Source organism: Pseudophryne corroboree, chromosome 2 (assembly GCF_028390025.1).
Source record: "Pseudophryne corroboree isolate aPseCor3 chromosome 2, aPseCor3.hap2, whole genome shotgun sequence".
Lineage (NCBI taxonomy): Eukaryota > Metazoa > Chordata > Amphibia > Anura > Myobatrachidae > Pseudophryne > Pseudophryne corroboree.
In genome coordinates, this window is record NC_086445.1 from 382,583,969 (window position 1) to 382,601,912 (window position 17,944).

General features: G+C 42.3%; 1 protein-coding gene across 2 annotated transcripts in view; it reads left to right on the top strand.

The window, feature by feature from the left end:
- The window catches only part of ITGBL1 (integrin subunit beta like 1), an 821,186-nt gene that overhangs the window by 761,576 nt on the left and 41,666 nt on the right, over nucleotides 1–17,944 (top strand). For both annotated transcript variants that reach the window (XM_063953248.1, XM_063953247.1), the window contains one exon: nucleotides 1,644–1,790. In XM_063953248.1, the coding sequence (XP_063809318.1) occupies nucleotides 1,644–1,790 (147 nt within the window). The remainder of the gene's footprint in view (nucleotides 1–1,643; nucleotides 1,791–17,944) is intronic.

Genomic DNA, 17,944 nt, shown 5'->3' on the forward strand with positions numbered 1-17,944 from the left:
TACCAGGTGTGTGATGTACCCTGCATGGACAGAGGTGTGTATTGGGCTGCAGACAGCTTTTATTCTCACCTGTCCCTGGCTGACTTGGCAAGAAGGGTGCTGCTGAGAGACCATGTGTGATGTTTGTCCTTAATCTCTCACCTGTCTCCTGGATGGTTCCCTGTACTCAGTCCGGAGGCACTTCCTTAGGACTGGTGGTCAGGCTGCCCCATTGACTGCACAACCTGTGGACCATGGGAGCTGATTTTGCTGTGCTGATGTGCTGACCACAGTGGTTATGGCCTATCCTTCTCCAGATTCCTTGATCTCTGCGGTTCCTGATGTCACCTGGAGGAGTGAGTTGATTGTTAGCCTCCAGCCCTAATGATTCTCTAGTGGACTCCATACCTATAGCCCTGGCCTGACTCTCCTTGCTACTACCACTGGGATGCTAGTCTCCCTTCTCTACAGACTCCTGGAACTGATGGGAACCATTTGGGGTAAAAAGCAAGACAGTATTGACCTCTCTTTCCCACTACTCATCTTTCCCATACTATAACCTGTATGTGGACTATCTCCTTCACTACTCCTAACTGTGTCTTCGTCCCTGCTCTACTGATGTTTGGGCTGTACCTTTCAAGATTGCTCCAGCATTATCGGGACCTATCTACACACATACTGTATTGTACCCCACTTTCAGCTGCCTTCTTCTACAGTGCTGTACTGAATAGTTGCATCTCATCTAAGGGGCAAAAATTTCAAAAGGGGAAGGAAGGAAATTAAACTACCCTAAATAGAACAAACCAAAACAAACAAAAAAATTCCAACAAAATTAGTTAAAAAACAAAACAAAACAGAAAACCACAAAAAAAGAAAATTCAAAACATAGCCAAAAAAAAGTAGGGGCACAGACAAATTCACACAAAGTAACTGTCAACTCCCTCAGAAAGCAGACACAGAACTTTAGCCTTTCAGGATAGTAGAGTGGAAACTGAGATGTTCTATGCTGCTGATTCTTTTCAGTTTCTGTTATGCTTGTCTCAGTGGCGTAACATGTGAGGGGTGGGCACAGGTGCAAAAAGACAAATTTGGGCCCCCCACTGTAACCCAAGTTCACATGGCAGTGGATGACAGCGTAAAGCAGGAGGAGGCAGAGGATGACGGGGAGAGACAATGGTTGACAGGGGTACAATCACAATGTCCTGTGTGGTGTGGCTAACAGGGGGAATGTACCTTGGTGGGAGCAGGAACACAGCAGCCTCTGTTTGCCGGGAACAGGGAAATTGTGGTCGCATCTAATAACCTTTATCGCCCGCATGCAAAGCACATTTTTAGATGCTGTAGTTGGACTTACAGTATGTCAGCTGAAAATAAGGCTTTTACTGTTTTTTTAGATTACCTGTTTCTAGTGGAAAACTTTGGAGACAAGTAACCAAAAGTATAGCATTTAATCAGATGCTTGACACTGCATAAAATCTATTATTATTCTTTTTTTATTTTATATCAATAATTAGAAGTGTACTCGGTGTGTATTGTTATATCCACTTATTATTTTATATAGCACTTGTTTGTGTATGTGCACATAATGTTAATAGGTAGATTACAAAGGACAAGTAGCTAATGCTAAACTCCAGCTGCTAAGTGTGTCATTGATGTTTTCCCAGAACATGGCACCTGTTCTTGTGGTCGATGCATTTGTGAGGCTGGCTGGTTTGGGAAACTGTGCCAACATGCAAGAAAATGTAATATGACAGAGGAAGAGAGCAAGAGTCAGTGTGAGTCATCAGATGGCGTACTGTGCTCCGGGAAAGGTAAGTGGTTACATTATAGCACAAATCCATCAGTAATTGTGCTGTCAATCAAATGCACTTTGCAAAATATAATCTGAATCAACACTTTTCTGAACCTTTGCTTTATAAAAAATATACTTTATGCCTCTTGGTAGATACAAGTACTGCACAATGAGAGCTTGTTCTGATTCATACATGAACCAAAAACTGCCAAGAGGTTTTAATGATATATATTTCAATTAGATGTTATCAGTAGACAAAGAATCCTTTCTAAACGCTGACAATAGGGCACAAAACATTAGAGATGATGATGATGGACAATGTACTGATAACCTGAGTTGCAATCTTTTCTACATCGTGTCACTCCTGTGTACAGGTGATGTCCTTCAGTCTTTGTATGCACAGACAACCAGATGCTGCTGTCACACCAAGTTTGCACTGTATATGATTCAGACCGTACATCCTTTGCTCCATAAACATCACAATATGTTTATTGGGCAGTGAATCATACTTACTGTGCATCTGCTATTTAAAATGCTTTTTGAATTGACATTTTTATATCGGTGTGCAATCTAGAGAAAACAAAGAATACAGTCATAATTTTGGTTGTCTTAAACACTCATGTCTGCATACATATAGGTATTATGCCATTACTATATTGACTGGCAAAAGGCTGGTTGTTTATTCAAAAGAAAAGAAAAACAATGAATGCTAATATTTATATATATGTATTCTGCCCCCCCCCCCCCCCCACACTGAACCCAGCCGCTCCAAGCCTCGCCACTTACTCCCCACTGTCTTTTCATTCTGTGCCCTGCAGAGGGAGCCATTGGTGGGGGCTAAGGAGGGAAGAGGGGGCTGGTGGCTGCCGTGCATGACCGAGATGAGTCCAGCAGTTAATCCTGTTTTGTTTCCACAGTCTAGTCTTGTGGGTAAATGTAAGAACAGTCAATATGTCAATATCAGCACACATTATGTGCGCTATACCGCTTCCCCCCCATGTATGACATCTGCGTTGTGTGTCCAGTGGCAGGGGCGCTATGCACCCATGTCATTATCTGTGCTGCTATCTTAAAGATAACACGCTGATATGTGAGGGCAATGTAAGAATGATCACGATTTCTACAGCTGCAGGTGGCGATGCCCATACACCACAGCAGGGACAGAGCTTTCCCTGGCTGTGGTGGGTGCTAACTCCTGGACTGCGCAGGGGAGATCCCGCACATGCTAGTGGAGCCGGCCAGGCAGGGAGACACATTGCTTCAACTCCCCCGCTTCGTCAAACAAGATGTTAATACATCTTGTTGATGTCCCTTCCTGCTTCGCCTCTGTAATCAGGCAAAGCAAGAAGTGTTATACATTTACCCCTAGGTTCTTTCACCTGATGTCTTATGCAAATGTCTAGTCAACATTGAAAGGTGATTTGGGGAAAAATTGACTACTTTGTTTTTGCTGTCGATCCATACTGTAAATGTATTATTTACAGGTATGTATTATAATGTATTATAGCGGCACACAGATCATGCTGCTATAACACTTCCTGCTTTGCCTCACTACCAAGGTGAAGCAGGAAGGGACATCAACAAGATGTATTGACATCTTATCTGCCGAAGCAAGGGAGTGAAGACTCCCTCCTCCAGCGATGCCCCTCTGAGCTCACAGCTCATCAGCTCCGTGCTGATGCACTGTGTCTCCCTGTCTGGCTGACTCCACTGCGCATGCGCAAGATCTCACTACTCATGTGAGATTACCTGTGCAAACTGAAGCCAGCGATGGCCACAGCCAGGGACAGCTCAGTCCCTGTTGTGGAGACAGTGCATCAATGATGCTGACTGTTCATACATTGCCACCTCATATCAGCGTGCTATCTATTTGATAGCAGCGCTGATATGGACAGGAGCAATATGTCACTGAGCCTGCACTGCCTCTGTAATACATGTGGTAGAAGCGGTATCAGTGCAGATAACGTGTGCTGATGCTGCTTCTCCCCCATAATGACAAATCATACATTTACCACTAAAGGATTTTGAGACCTGTCATTACACACTTAGTTCTGGATAGTTTCAGTCCACATATAGAATAGAATAAAAAAAATAGCTCTAATCCTACACTAAACACCTTCAGCAGACACCTTCAACTCCCAAAAGGAATATAATAATTCAAACGTTCCCCAGCTGTAATATACATACTGTGTTTTTATTATTCTTTTTCAATTCCCAGATAAATTACAGCTCAGTGTTGTGTTATATATTAACAAGGATAAAAGTTTAATCAATAAATTGTAATATGCATTTAACAACATTATCTATAAATACCTTGAGGAGATCAAGATAGGCATGTCATCTCCTGGGGTAGATGGGCACCTCCAAACACACAGAAGCTAGGAAAACAGCAGACCAGTCTAGGGTTTTCATGCAATCTAGCCATGGCTAGTTTTATTGTACAGTACAAAACAAAACATAAAAATAAATCCTAGCCTACCTGGGCACTAACTAAACAGCATAGATTCCCTCTCTCAAAGTTGTAGGACCTAATGCCCCTACCACAAACACAGGCATATGCACAGTGTCGAAGTCGGAAAATATTACAGTACACACATCACGTACAAACACCACATAGATGGCCTCCGTGCGCGTACTTATTCGGCCGTGCGCGCACATATTCGCAAATTGAGTATGATCGCTCACGCGGTCGTGCATGTTAGCGCGTGGTATGAGTAATTACGGAGGCATTTGTACTCGCATGGACAAGCCACAAAGACATTTCATATATTTAATCCATATATATTGCATTAATCACCCACTGTCTGCTCACTCTTCTAATAGCATGAAGATGGGTCGCACATATATTATCCTCCCAGAGACTCAAATACAATGTACCAGATGTAAATCTTTTAACAGTTAAAAGCTACTTGCTGGTGACACTAACGATACACTAGGATTCCGGACTTGCTCAGTAATTATTGGCTAAATAGCCTAATCTGGACCCTTTAACACCAGCAACTGAGTTGTTTATTTCCACGAGAGATGTCCATTTGATATGGTTTTTAATTTTTTTAATTGATATATCTTATTATTATTAAATTGTGCATTGTCATTCTATTTTTTATTGTCTAAATAAATTAGATAATTATGAATATTTAGCGCTCCCTGTGTACACATGTATGTATACATTATTATAATGTACCAGATGGCCTTATTTACACAAAGCTTTGAAATCCTATGAAGAAGGCAAATACCTTTGGTTACCCCTATTGTTCTAGAAGATGTCCAGTATCTGTCGAAGACAATAAATACTGGATTGTCATTGTCTCATCTGAAGACAGGACAAACAAGAAAGATAATATCCAGGAACCTAGGTTGACTGAAGAGAAACTCAATTAGCAATAGCTAACAAATTACAAAGCAGACATTTACAAATCTGAGGTAATAACATTCATAGTCTAAAACTCTTGGATATATATATGTATATATAATTCCTAACAAATTGCAATAGCATGAGTGTGTGTGTGTGTGTGTGTGTGTGTGTGTGTGTGTGTGTGTGTGTGTGTGTGTGTGTATGTATGTATGCATGTATGTGTATGTATATATATATATATATATGTATATCTTGAGGATGGAAATAGATAATCATATCATGTGTGGGATCATATTGTTCAGAGTCACGTAAACATTAATCTGGTGGGTATAAGAATATTATCATATATTGCAACATTAAGGTATTAATAATACCAGATTTATGTATGATTAATGTGATGGGTTTAACTGGTCATGGGGCGGGAACTCAGATGCAAACAACAGAAATCACATCTCAAGTCTTAGCCATCGCCCACCTCTTGAGCTGACCAATGATCCCCGGTGCACAGGATATGTCCCACCCCCGAACCAATGGAAGAAGAGCACACAGTGTCTATTGTATTATGTTTTGATCCACTGTATAAAAAGCCAGCTGCATGCCAGGTCACTATCACAGACTCTTAAGGTCATCTCCCTTGATGACTGAGGACTGGCCGGGAAGCGCAGGCGAAACCAAAAACGTATGTACCATTGACTGTAGCCATTTTTCTATTGTATTATAAGGTATTGTTATTGTAACCCCCTTTCAGTAATTATATGTTGGTGTGTTGGAACCCGGCATTTTAAATACAATCTGGTGTCGTGTCTCCTTTCCCTGCTAAGGTTATAAGTGTATTTCAGTCACACGTGTAGCTGCTAAGTGCTCATAGAGTATCTTTGGGTGTGTACGCGCTGCGTGTACTTTGTACAGCCAGCGCGGCGTTAGTACGCAAAGTGCGTACATGGTACGGGGCTTTGTACGCTAATGGTGTAAAAAGTACGTAGGTTTAGGATTAATTACAGCGGCTGCAGCGGCTCCATTTAAAGTGTTTTAAATGTCTTTTTAAAGTGTTGCTTTTAGTCCTGTATGTAAATCAACGTTTACAATTGGGGGCTCCTCCAGTTTTTCACATGCTCACAGACTAGCAGGTCATAGCAGACTTAATCTATCAGCAAAGGGTGGAAAGTTATCCTACGTAACCTTTTCCTGGTTGGTGGATGTTCTAAAAAACCATATTTGTGTGCTGTTAGATTGCGTCTGCTCTGTCTGGTCTGCAGAGGTGTTGATAAAACCCGTAAACAGGAAAAAAGCTATTTAAAAATCTGTGAATTTTTTTGGCGCCAAAAGCGTACACAAAGGGCACCGATACTTTGAATACCCTCTCATATTGTTCTGCCACAAGGTTTAGATTGCTAGATTTGTTTAGATCTGCGTGAAATCGGATACATTTGTTGCTATATAGGTAAATTTGAAATAAATGTATTTAAGAAAGTAAATATAAAGCACAACACGCAGGTCTGGCCTAGTCATAAAGGGTTACACAGAACAAGCGGGGATTGTGCTTGTGAGTGATTATAGTTAGCATTGCTCACATTTATAGAGATTGTGGGATTTGTTTTATTGCGGACGCACGGTTTTGTACACGTGGCTCGGACAAAGTACAGGACCGCGCACACAGCGTAAAAGACATGCACGGTCGCGTGTTTACGCAAAGTGCGTAAGAGTGCGGACGCTAAGTACAAATTACACAATAGTTTTGTTAAATTAAAAGGTGGGATAGTAGCCATGCTACAATAGCACATAACTATCCGGTTTCAACAGCAGATTAGTAGAAAACTTTTGTTTAAACTGTATTGCCTCTGGGGGAAAAGCTGCCGATCAGAACGAGTGGAAATTTTCTGTACAGAAAAACAAAGCATATTTGAGTGAGTGAAAGTAGGAGTGAACGTATTGAACCCCGGAATTTGGGATCCCGTCGTTCGGTACACCAAGTGAGTGGAGGCTTGGCGGCGTGAGGCGGCTGACTCACGTTAGTATAGGATTTGAAATACGTAAGTCGTGAGGAGACTTACACAGGAGTATGGTAGGGAATTGTAAATTGTGATTGTGACCCTTATAGTTTTTTGATATGCTCCGGCTGAGGTTTTGCAGCTTGTGATTCGATTCCAGTGGTCGTAGGGCGGATAGGTAACAAGTACCTATATGCTGTGCGATTGGACCACACGTTTGTGGGTGCGATACATAGCGCAACTTGATACCCCTTTACGAGCGTTTGCGTAAAATCATGGTATCATTATCGCTGTATAGAGCATACGCAAGCGTGATTTGTGTACAAGTGCATAAAGGGAGTTTTCGCTGGTCTCTCTCTGGAAAATCTCCAATGACAGATATTTACTGGAAAAGGTAAGTCACTCCTTAAAAATTTCCAGTAAATATAGGTCAATTAGGGGCCCTAAGATGGGTACATTGCGATCCGCTATCAACAGTGTATCGTAGTACCGGCCAACGTGGGCGGGAGTGGGTGAAAGCGCTCTAAGAACTTTCACCGTCGGCTTATATTGAGTATTTTGGTGTTTGTGGGAAAAGGCCCACAATTATGGGAGCCAGTTGCTCAACTAAGAGACGTATGGTAGCCAGGGTTCAGGCAGAAGAGTCACGGCCCAAGGGGTCTGAGAGGTTTATAATGTGTGAGAAATATGGTCCACACGCTGAAGTTTATTGTGACGAATGGGTATGTATGACTGACAAAGATAGGATATCATTCCCTAGGGTGGGCAGCTTTGAGCCAGAGGTACTGCAGAACTTAAGGATAAGGATATGTCTGATAAAATCCAGAAAACAAAGGATTAGACATACATATTGTTTAAACCTGTGGCAACAAGAGGGGGAGGTGCAAAGGGAACAAACTCGCAAAGCAAGTTCCAAACTTAGCAGGAATAAGGGCACGGACACACCATTATCAACACAGGTCGAAGGGGAAGAGATGGCTACAGTCAATGGTATATCTGTAAATGATAGTAGAATGCAAGAGAAATGTATTAACCCTAATTTTTGCAAGTTGTATCCTGTTTTGAAGCCTCTCCAAGGTTATAGGTCACAGGAAGGTGAAGGATTTAGCCAAATCGCAGCTCTCATTCAGGCAGTCACCTTGCAGGAAACTCACGTGGGGCCTGTCCATCCAGTTAGAGCAGTAACAATATTCCCCACTGAAAGAACTGGTGAGGTCAGAGCTACCGGTAAGTGTGAGACGGGTCATTGCACAGAGACAACAACACCTTACAGTAAACAGATTAGAAACGGAATGGTAGGATTACATCCTGTCTTGGAAATAGTAACTCCCAATGGGGGAACCGATAGTCAGGGAGAAATCCTCACCAGGAATAATGCAATGTATTGCCCTTGGTCCAGAGCTGAGCTGTGGTCAATTATTACAGAATTCCCCGATCCCCGGAAGCATTTAGCCAGATGTCAGAAGTTTATCAGAGATCTGGGTAATGCTCATGAACCAGCAAACAAAGATTGGCGGATACTTTTAAAAGCGTGCCTACCCTCTAATGTTGACACCCAAACATTTTTTATCACTGATTGTAGATTAGAGTCGGATGGTCCTATGACTGACGAACACAATCAGGAGAACGTGGAGCGAATTAACATGCAACTAGAGTTGTATTTCCCCACTACTGTTAAGTGGAGAAGAATTTTCTCTATAAAACAGAGGGAAAATGAAATGGCATCTGAATATTTCCATCGGGCTCTGCAAATAATGGATAAATACGTTGGAGTATCGGATATAGGGAACGATGCGAATTACAGGGAAGTGGCTGTCTCTGTGCTAATGGACGGGCTCAATAAGACAGTAAAGGACAGGATACAAACATCTTTGCCTTATTGGAGAGGGGTCACAGTAGCTCGTCTTAGAGAGTGACCAATTAAACACTACAAGAATATTGCTAGGCGCAGGGAACAACAGGAGGATAAACTGATGACAATAAGTCTACAGGCTCTGACAGGAAAGCCCCATCAGCCCAAACCCCAAACCCCTGCTGTTTGGAAAAGAACAAGAATATGTTACATTTGCAGAAATAAAGGACGTTTTGCTAGAAATTGTAGGAGTAGTAGGACACATAGTCAATATAGACCCCTAGACAGAGAAAACAAGCCACATTATTAAAAACATAGACGGGATCAAGGGACATATAGTAAGGAATCACAAGCCATATAGAAAATACAGATTCGGTTAATGTGAAGAACGGAATAAATGCAACTTTACCCTTTTGAAAAAAACTTGCTGGGGTTAAGATGAGGCCTCTAAACTTTTACTTCTTTCTCTAGCAGAAATGTCCCGATTAACTTAACAGGAGTTTTGTTAGATATGGTATACATAAAGCGTGCTCCCGCCCAGGAAGTACAAAGTATGTTGGATACCCACGAAGGCTAATGTTGCATTTCACTGTTCTAGATGAATGTCCATCACAGGTAGAGGAAATTATCTCACAGATACCGGGTTCCCTATGAACTTAGGATGGACAGGACACTGGATTGATGGCTGGGATAGTCCCAGTAGAGATACGACACACATAGATTTTTTTTGGGGTGTAGACCTAGTAGAAAAGTCATTCCCCATAGTGCCCAATCCAGTTGTCAAATTTTATAAAATCCTCTTTGCCTCTACAAAATTATCTGTTACTAACCTCTATGTGATTTTTCTTCAAAGTTTCCTCCTCATCTCTTACGTTCACCGACAGGAGGGTACAATACATGGACCCGATTACAGTTCAAATGCCACACGCCTACTCGGTCCTTCAGAGTGCTGCACAAATCCAGTATATTTCACCAGCATAAGGACACCATTATTAATGCAGTGTGCCTGGTCATGCACAAAGGGTGGCGAATGAGAATACTGGTGAAGGGAGACTGTGTACAGACACCGATATGCATGATGGTGTGACAGCCTGTTGGTGAATGCCAAACCTGACATTTTCTTTTTTTATTTGCTATTTTTCCCCTCTCTTCTCTCATCCAGAGATGGTTTACTTCACACAACACGATCAACACACAATAGTTAATTGAAATGCAAAATTTGTGTTCCCTACAGGAAAAGGCAGTCTGGAGGTCAAAGGGGTATGGCCAGGAGTCCTCAGGACTTTGGACAGGTGGACACGGTAAGCCGGTGGCCCACAGAGCATATCTTCCAAGTCTAGCTGAGGCGGCAAAGAGGGTATGTGCAAGTTGGTAAGAGCCTACTGGTGTGCGCCAGGATTCTCTTCTCATGCAGGTAAGAGAGCAATGACATGTTTTACTTGCTTGAGGAAGAATATTGGAAAGACAATACCAACAGAGCCATCCCATATCCCTCCGACCTTTTCAGGTAATACAAATCGACTTCATACAGTTACCACCCTGTAGGAATTTGAAATATGTGTTAGTATGTATTGATGTATTTTCCAACTGGGTAGAAGCGCTCACTGCAAAGAAAATTGTGCAGTAATTTTGTGTATCCCTAGAATGATTGAAAGTGATAAGGGTACCCATTTTACAGGTGAAGTCTTTCAGGTCATGTGCAAACTGATGGGAATTAATAGCAAGCTGCATACTCCGTACCGGCCACAGGCGAGTGCAAAGGTAGAGAGAGTGAACAGCACTATTAAGAACAAGCTGAGCAAAGTGATGGCTGAAACTGGATTGCTGTGGCCAGAAGCTTTGCCACTAGTGTTGTACAGCATCAGAACCACTCCCAGGTCTCCACTTAACTTATCACCCTTTGAAATTCTTTTTGGTCGACAACCTCATGTAATGATAGACCCCCAGGATGTTTGAAATGCAATAATGAAGTGACTGTGAAATATTTGGTTCTGATGAGCCAGCAGCTGAGAAATCAACAAAGAAATATAAAGCTGGTGATTCCTGACCTACCGAACAGTAATTGTCATGACATTGAGCCTGGGGATTATGTGATGATTCGAAATTTCTTACGCTCAGGTTGCCTCATAGACAGGTTGGAAGGACCATACCAAGAGAGACTTGGGTCCATTCATCCCACTGCAAGAAGGTCGCTGACCCGGAGAGAACTCGTGACAAAGAGCAGAGTGTAGAGAACCTCGTATCACTAGAATGTTTGTTCCGGGGAAGTTGAGAGGCAGAACTGTTGAAAGGCACCTGAGCACGGAGAACAACAAGATCTAGGGCGGTTGTCGCACCATTTTCTTTTTTCACTCCCCCCTGCATTTTCCTTTCTTTTCTCCTTCTTATTTTCCTTCTTTGCCCTAACGAAATGGATCTATCACAAGAGACTGCGTTTCGGGTTCTGCTAGTAATTCTGTTTTTGATCAGGACAATTTGTTTTGGTGAGGGTCCCAGAGTGGTCGAGCAGGGATCTGGAATGGGTTCTGATGGCGAGTACGAATTTGTAGGATCTCAGGAGCAGCACATCACTCGAGTAAAGGCTGGTATCAGTAAGCGCTCTGGTAGTCATGGAGCTCGGAGGCACTTTGAAGGGATATTGTCTGCTGAACTTGTACGCCAGATAGCCAACAGTGGGAGGTATTTTTGGTATAGGTATACCCGTGGAAGCAAGACCATGTGGGTTGGAAAGTATCGTCAGGGTATTGTGCCCATATCATCCAGCCCGATACTTGTACTGATCAAATGAGAGAACTAGGGATTGGTTTCTTTACTTGGAAAGTTTGCAATATGGTGATGTTACATTTTGTCACCTATGTTCTCCCAGATGATGCCTATTTCATATGTGGGAGGAAAGCGTACAAGTGGCTTGCTCCGAGCTCTGAGGGATTGTGTTGTATTGGGAGAGTACTACCAGAGGTCATGACCATAACCCACGATAAAATGAAAGACGTTCACCGCAGTGCTCAGACTCCTTATACTCATACTCACTATGAACACATCATCAAGAGACACCTCATAGATAGAGCAGAGCACGAAGCCTCTGATTTGATCCACGAATCCACTGGGATTCAGTTCCTTCTCGCATTAGACATCACCCGTACTACCAGAGGAACTATAAATTATAGGTATATCCATGCGCTAGTGAACTTGATAGATGATATCACTGAGATGTATGATGACACCTTCAGGTATACGGGAATGGAGTTACAAGCCTACAAGAAAGAACTGATCCAGCACAGGATGGTCCTTAATTACGTCACAGCTGTGACAGGTGGCTACTGTGTTACTCTGGCAACTCAATATGGTGTGAAGTGCTGTACATATATTACGAACAGCACTGACGAACCCACGGAGATCATCGATCAGAAGATGGATGAGATCTTGCAGTTGAAGTGGGAGTTCAGGAGGAAGCACAACCTTACCTTAGCGACTGTGGGTAATGAACTGACCGGCTGGGTCTCATGGTTGAACCAACGCAAATGGTTCTCAGGTTTAGGAGAGTGGACACAAAATGTCATTATGAGTGTGGGGAAGTTTCTCCTTTGTATCCTGGGAGTCATCCTAATTATTGGTTTGATATTTAGGTGTGTTCAAATTCTAATGCGGCACAAGCGCAGCACAAATTCGATGAGTTTAAGGAGTGAGGGCGCTGTTATTGCAGCAGATTTAATTTATGATCCATCCATAGAGGCAGTGTTATGATAAGGATTGCAAATGAATTTTATGGCCTGTTTCTTTCACCCGTTTTTCTCTGTTTCCCCCTCTGCCCAGATAGAATTTGTCGGCAGATAAGAACCACTTGGCCCATCTAGTCTGCCCCTTTTTTTTTTTTTTTTATATTATTTTTATCTCTAACCTTATTTGATCCTTATTTCTTTGTAAGGATATCCTTATGTCTATCCCATGCATGTTTAAATTGCTCTACTGTCTTAGCCTCTACCACCTCTGATGGGAGGCTATTCCACTTGTCCACTACCCTTTCTGTGAAATAATTTTTCCGCAAATTTCCCCTGAACCTCCCCCCCCTCCAGTCTCAGTGCATGTCCTCGTGTCCTATTGCTTCTCTTCATTTGGAGAATGTTTCCCTCCTGGACTTTGTTAAAACCCTTGATATATTTGAAAGTTTCTATCATGTCCCCCCTTTCCCTTCTCTGCTCCAAACTATACATATTGAGATTTCTTAGTCTTTCTGGGTATGTTTTGTGATGTAGGCCATGCACCATTTTAGTTGCCCTCCTTTGTACAGTTTCTAATGTATTAATATCCTTTTGAAGATATGGCCTCCAGAACTGAATACAGTATTCTAGATGAGGCCGTACCAATGACCTATACAGTGGCATTATTACTTCTTTCTTTCTGCTGCTGATTCCTCTCCCAATGCAGCCAAGCATCTGACTAGCCTTCCTCATTGCCTTGTTACATTGCTTACCTGCCTTTAAGTCATCTGAAATAGTGACTCCTAGATCCCTTTCCTCCTCAGTAGTTTCCAGTATAGTGCCATTAATACTGTATTTAGCTTTAGGATTTTTGAGACCCAAGTGCATGATTTTGCATTTTTTGGCATTAAACTGTAATTGCCAGACTCTTGACCATTCCTCTAGTCTACCTAGATCCTCAATCATTTGTTTTACCCCACCTGGTGTGTCTACCCTGTTGCATACCTTTGTGTCATCTGCAAAAAGGCATACTTTCCCTTTAATGCCATTTGCAATGTCACCAATAAAGATATTAAAAAGCACTGGTCCAAGTACAGATCCCTGGGGTACTCCACTGGTAACATTTCCCTCCTGTGAATGCACTCCATTTACCACAACTCTCTGTTTTCTATCCTTCAACCAAGATCTTATCCATTCAATAATCCTAATATCCAATCCCAAACTTTCAAGTTTATTTAGCAGTCTGCGATGTGGAACTGTGTCAAAAGCCTTACTAAAGTCTAGATAAGCTATATCCATGGCTCCACCTTTATCCATCACTTTAGTCACACAATCAAAAAAGTCAATAAGATTTGTTTGACATGATCTCCCCCCAGTGAATCCATGCTGTTTGGGATCCATTGCCGGATTTGAGATAATCTACAACTCTTTCTTTTAAGAGTGTTTCCATCAATTTCCCTACTACTGATGTAAGACTCACTGGTCTGTAGTTGTTTGCCTCTTCCTTGCTTCCACTTTTGTGCAGTGGGACTACGTTTTCTCTTTTTCAGTCCCCTGGAATTACTCCTGTAGCTAATGACTGGTTGAATACCAGGGATACATCGTCAGCCCTACCCAAAATGTTTATGTGAATGTATTTTTATATATGTATCTTATCTTCATCTCTGCAACTTCCAGTTAATGGCACACATAGTCGACAGGTGATATCAACATATACTAGCACTCACATATGTTCCCCCTCCATGTATCATCAACTAAATGTGCACCCCATTTGTTGGAACAAGAAGCCGAAAAGAGCTTGGTAGTGTTTGTTGGCCCATTTACAGACCCTTAATACGGGATGAGAATGTCACTGACCTAGGTTGGAGGTGTTGTGAACTCGGGGGTTCTCCCGATGGTAGGGGAGCGGAACCACAGTTGGGTCGGAACATGGATGGCTTGATATAGGTCTTCCTCATACAGGACTCTGACAGTAAAGCTTGGTGAAAATATTAAAGAACTTTATTGCAGGAAGGGAGCAACACAATGTCACATAGCAGAGAAGGAACGTATGGGGGAATGTCCAGGCCTATAGGAGAACTTGTAAGCAATGTTAATGATTCCAGGAAAAGAAGTACTTGTGAGTGTTGGTATAAGATAATAGTGACCGAAGAACTTGTGAGTGATGTTTTTAAAGATACTGATGATTTGAAGAACTGGTGAACGGTGGTTAAAGACTCTGATGATTTGAAACACTTGTGAGCGGTGGTTAAAGACACTGATGATTTGTATGACTTGAGAGCGGTGACTAAAGATACTGATGATTTATAGAACTTGAGAGCGGTGGTTAAAGACACTGATGATTTGTATGACTTGAGAGCGGTGATTAAAGACACTGTAGAACTTGAGCACGGTGGTTAAAGACACTGATGATTTGTATGACTTGAGAGCGGTGGTTAAAGATACTGGTAACTTGCAAAACTTGGGAGCGGTGGTTAAAGACACTGGTAACTTGCAAAACTTGGGAGCGGTGGTTAAAGACACTGATGACTTGTAGAATTTGAGAACGGTGTTTAAAGACACTGATGACTTGTAGAACTTGAGAACGGTGTTTAAAGACACTGATGACTTGTAGAACTTGAGAGCAGTGTTTAAAGACACTGATGACTTGTAGAACTTGAGAGCGGCGTTTAGCCCGCAGCCCACGCTGACTCCAAGAAGCACTGGTGACTGGATTGCAGAGGAACACACCAGCCGCTGTATACGCTGGAACTGTGCAGCAACTGGCACCTGGAAGTGCCGGAGACACTGGGGTACAACTGCAGAGAGATTCGCCGGGAACAAGAGCACTGGCATCCATTTCAGGGGAAAAGACTATACTCAGGCGCCGAGGCTCTGCCCGGCGTCTGCCTTTGAATCTCCCGCCTCCGCTGGATTGGTGGAACAGTCTGATGACGTCACCTGCTCCCCGCCCACGTGATGCTGCGTGTCATGGCGGCGCCCCTGCCCCGGGGAACCGCCGGGAGCCGCGCCAGCCAGACGCCGGAGCCCATGGACCACCGAAGGCGGAGGCCGCAACACAGACCAGCAGGCATGCAGGGGTAAGCGCGGTGAACGCTGCCTATGGCGTGTGACAGAGAAGGATTTAATGTATACTTCGCTATACCTCGAAGCTTATTTAGAACATATACGGCACGATTATACATGCCCCTCAGACATTGATTCATACATACATGCTTTTTACTATCCCACTAGGCTATACATTTCCCACCTACAACTCTCCCCGATCATCCAAGCTTTTGTATATATTGTATAGATAATACTTTTTTTTTCTGTTTATTGATTAGTTAGTGGCAGTTATTGATGATTGCCAAAAGGTGGACTGCCGAAGTCGGAAAATATTACAGTACACACATCATGTACAAACACCACATAGATGGCCTCCGTGCGCGTACTATTCGGCCACCTCGTTAAAGCTTATATGCGAAATGCGCATTGGTGAGCACGCCACCCACCTTCTGGGTGCTGTGTTTTTAAATGATCACACTATCTCTATACATTATATCTAATTCCTAACAAATTGTAATAGCAGGAGTGTGTGTGTGTATGTATATATATATATATATATATATATATATGTATATAGATATATATGGATTCTATGTATATCTTGAGGATGGAAATAGATAATCATATCATGTGTGGGATCATATTGTTCAGAGTCACGTAAACATTAATCTGGTGGGTATAAGAATATTATCATATATTGCAACATTAAGTTATTAATAATACCAGATTTATGTATGATTAATATAATGGATTTAACTGGTCATGGGGCGGGAACTCAGATGCAAACAACAGAAACCACATCTCAAGTCTTAGCCATCGCCCACCTCTTGAGCTGACCAATGATCCCCGGTGCACAGGATATGTCCCACCCCCGAACCAATGGAAGAAGAGCACACAGTGTCTATTGTATTATGTTTTGATCCATTGTATAAAAAGCCAGCTGCATGCCAGGTCACTTTCACAGACTCTTAAGGTCATCTCCCTTGATGACTGAGGACCGGCTGAGAAGCGCAGGCGAAACCAAAAACGTATGTACCATTGACTGTAGCCATTTTTCTATTGTATTGTATAGTATTGTTATTGTAACCCCCTTTCAGTAATTATATGTTGGTGTGTCGGAACCCGGCATTTTAAATACAATCTGGTGTCGTGTCTCCTTTCCCTGCTAAGGTTATAAGTGTATTTCAGTCACACGTGTAGCTGCTAAGTGCTCACGGAGTATCTTTGGGTGTGTACGCGCTGCGTGTACTTTGTACAGCCAGCGCAGTGTTAGTACGCAAAGTGCGTACACGGTACGGGGCTTTGTACGCTAATGGTGTAAAAAGTACGTAGGCTAATGATTAATTACAGCGGCCGCAGCGGCTCCATTTAAAGTGTATTAAATGTCTTTAAAGTGTTGCTTTTAGTCCTGTATGTAAATCAAAGTTTACAACAGTACTTACAGTCAGTAATTCACAGTTTCTCATAACAGACCTGCTGCCTGATTTCCCAGGAACTGAGACCCTGACACAGTTTATATCAGCCTCTTACAGGTACAGGCACTCATTAGCCTGGTCTCATACTGAAGGCCTAAAAACTAGAGATGAGCGGGTTCGGTTTTACTCGGATTTACCCAAATCTTCTTATTGGCTATCAATTGGTTAGCCAATAAGAAAAATCCAGAAAATAAGAAATGGCGATAATTCTGGCGTAAAGAACTGAGTAAATCCGAACCCGCTCATCTCTACTAAAAACCTGAAATGGGCTTTATGGGTGGAGCCCTCCCTTCTCTCTCACATCCATACCCCCAGGACCCCTCTTCCAGCTTTAGTAAAAGCCAAAACTCCAATCAAGTCAGTTTTTCAGAAACAGACATTTCTTGGGGATTTAAAAAACATAGGCTAGAAACCTGGGACAAACATATCTCCTGTTTATCACTTTACCAATGCTTCTACCACAATAATCAGAGAAATTTCATTATTGTTAAATAAATAAATATTCAACATATCAATCATGTTCTATTTTGGTAAAATATCTATATGGTAATTTAAGGTTTTGCAAGTTTAAGTAGCTGTAATGAAAATGCTTATAGAAGTTTTCAACAAATGTCCGCTGTTCAAAGGTCATTTTATTTTAAGTAGACTACAAAATTATAGACAAGTGCCATGCTGGTAACTTTTTATGTGTGATAGCTGCTTGCAGAGTATAACTCATTAGCTAATGATGCACTAATTAGTTCTGAGTAAAAGGTTC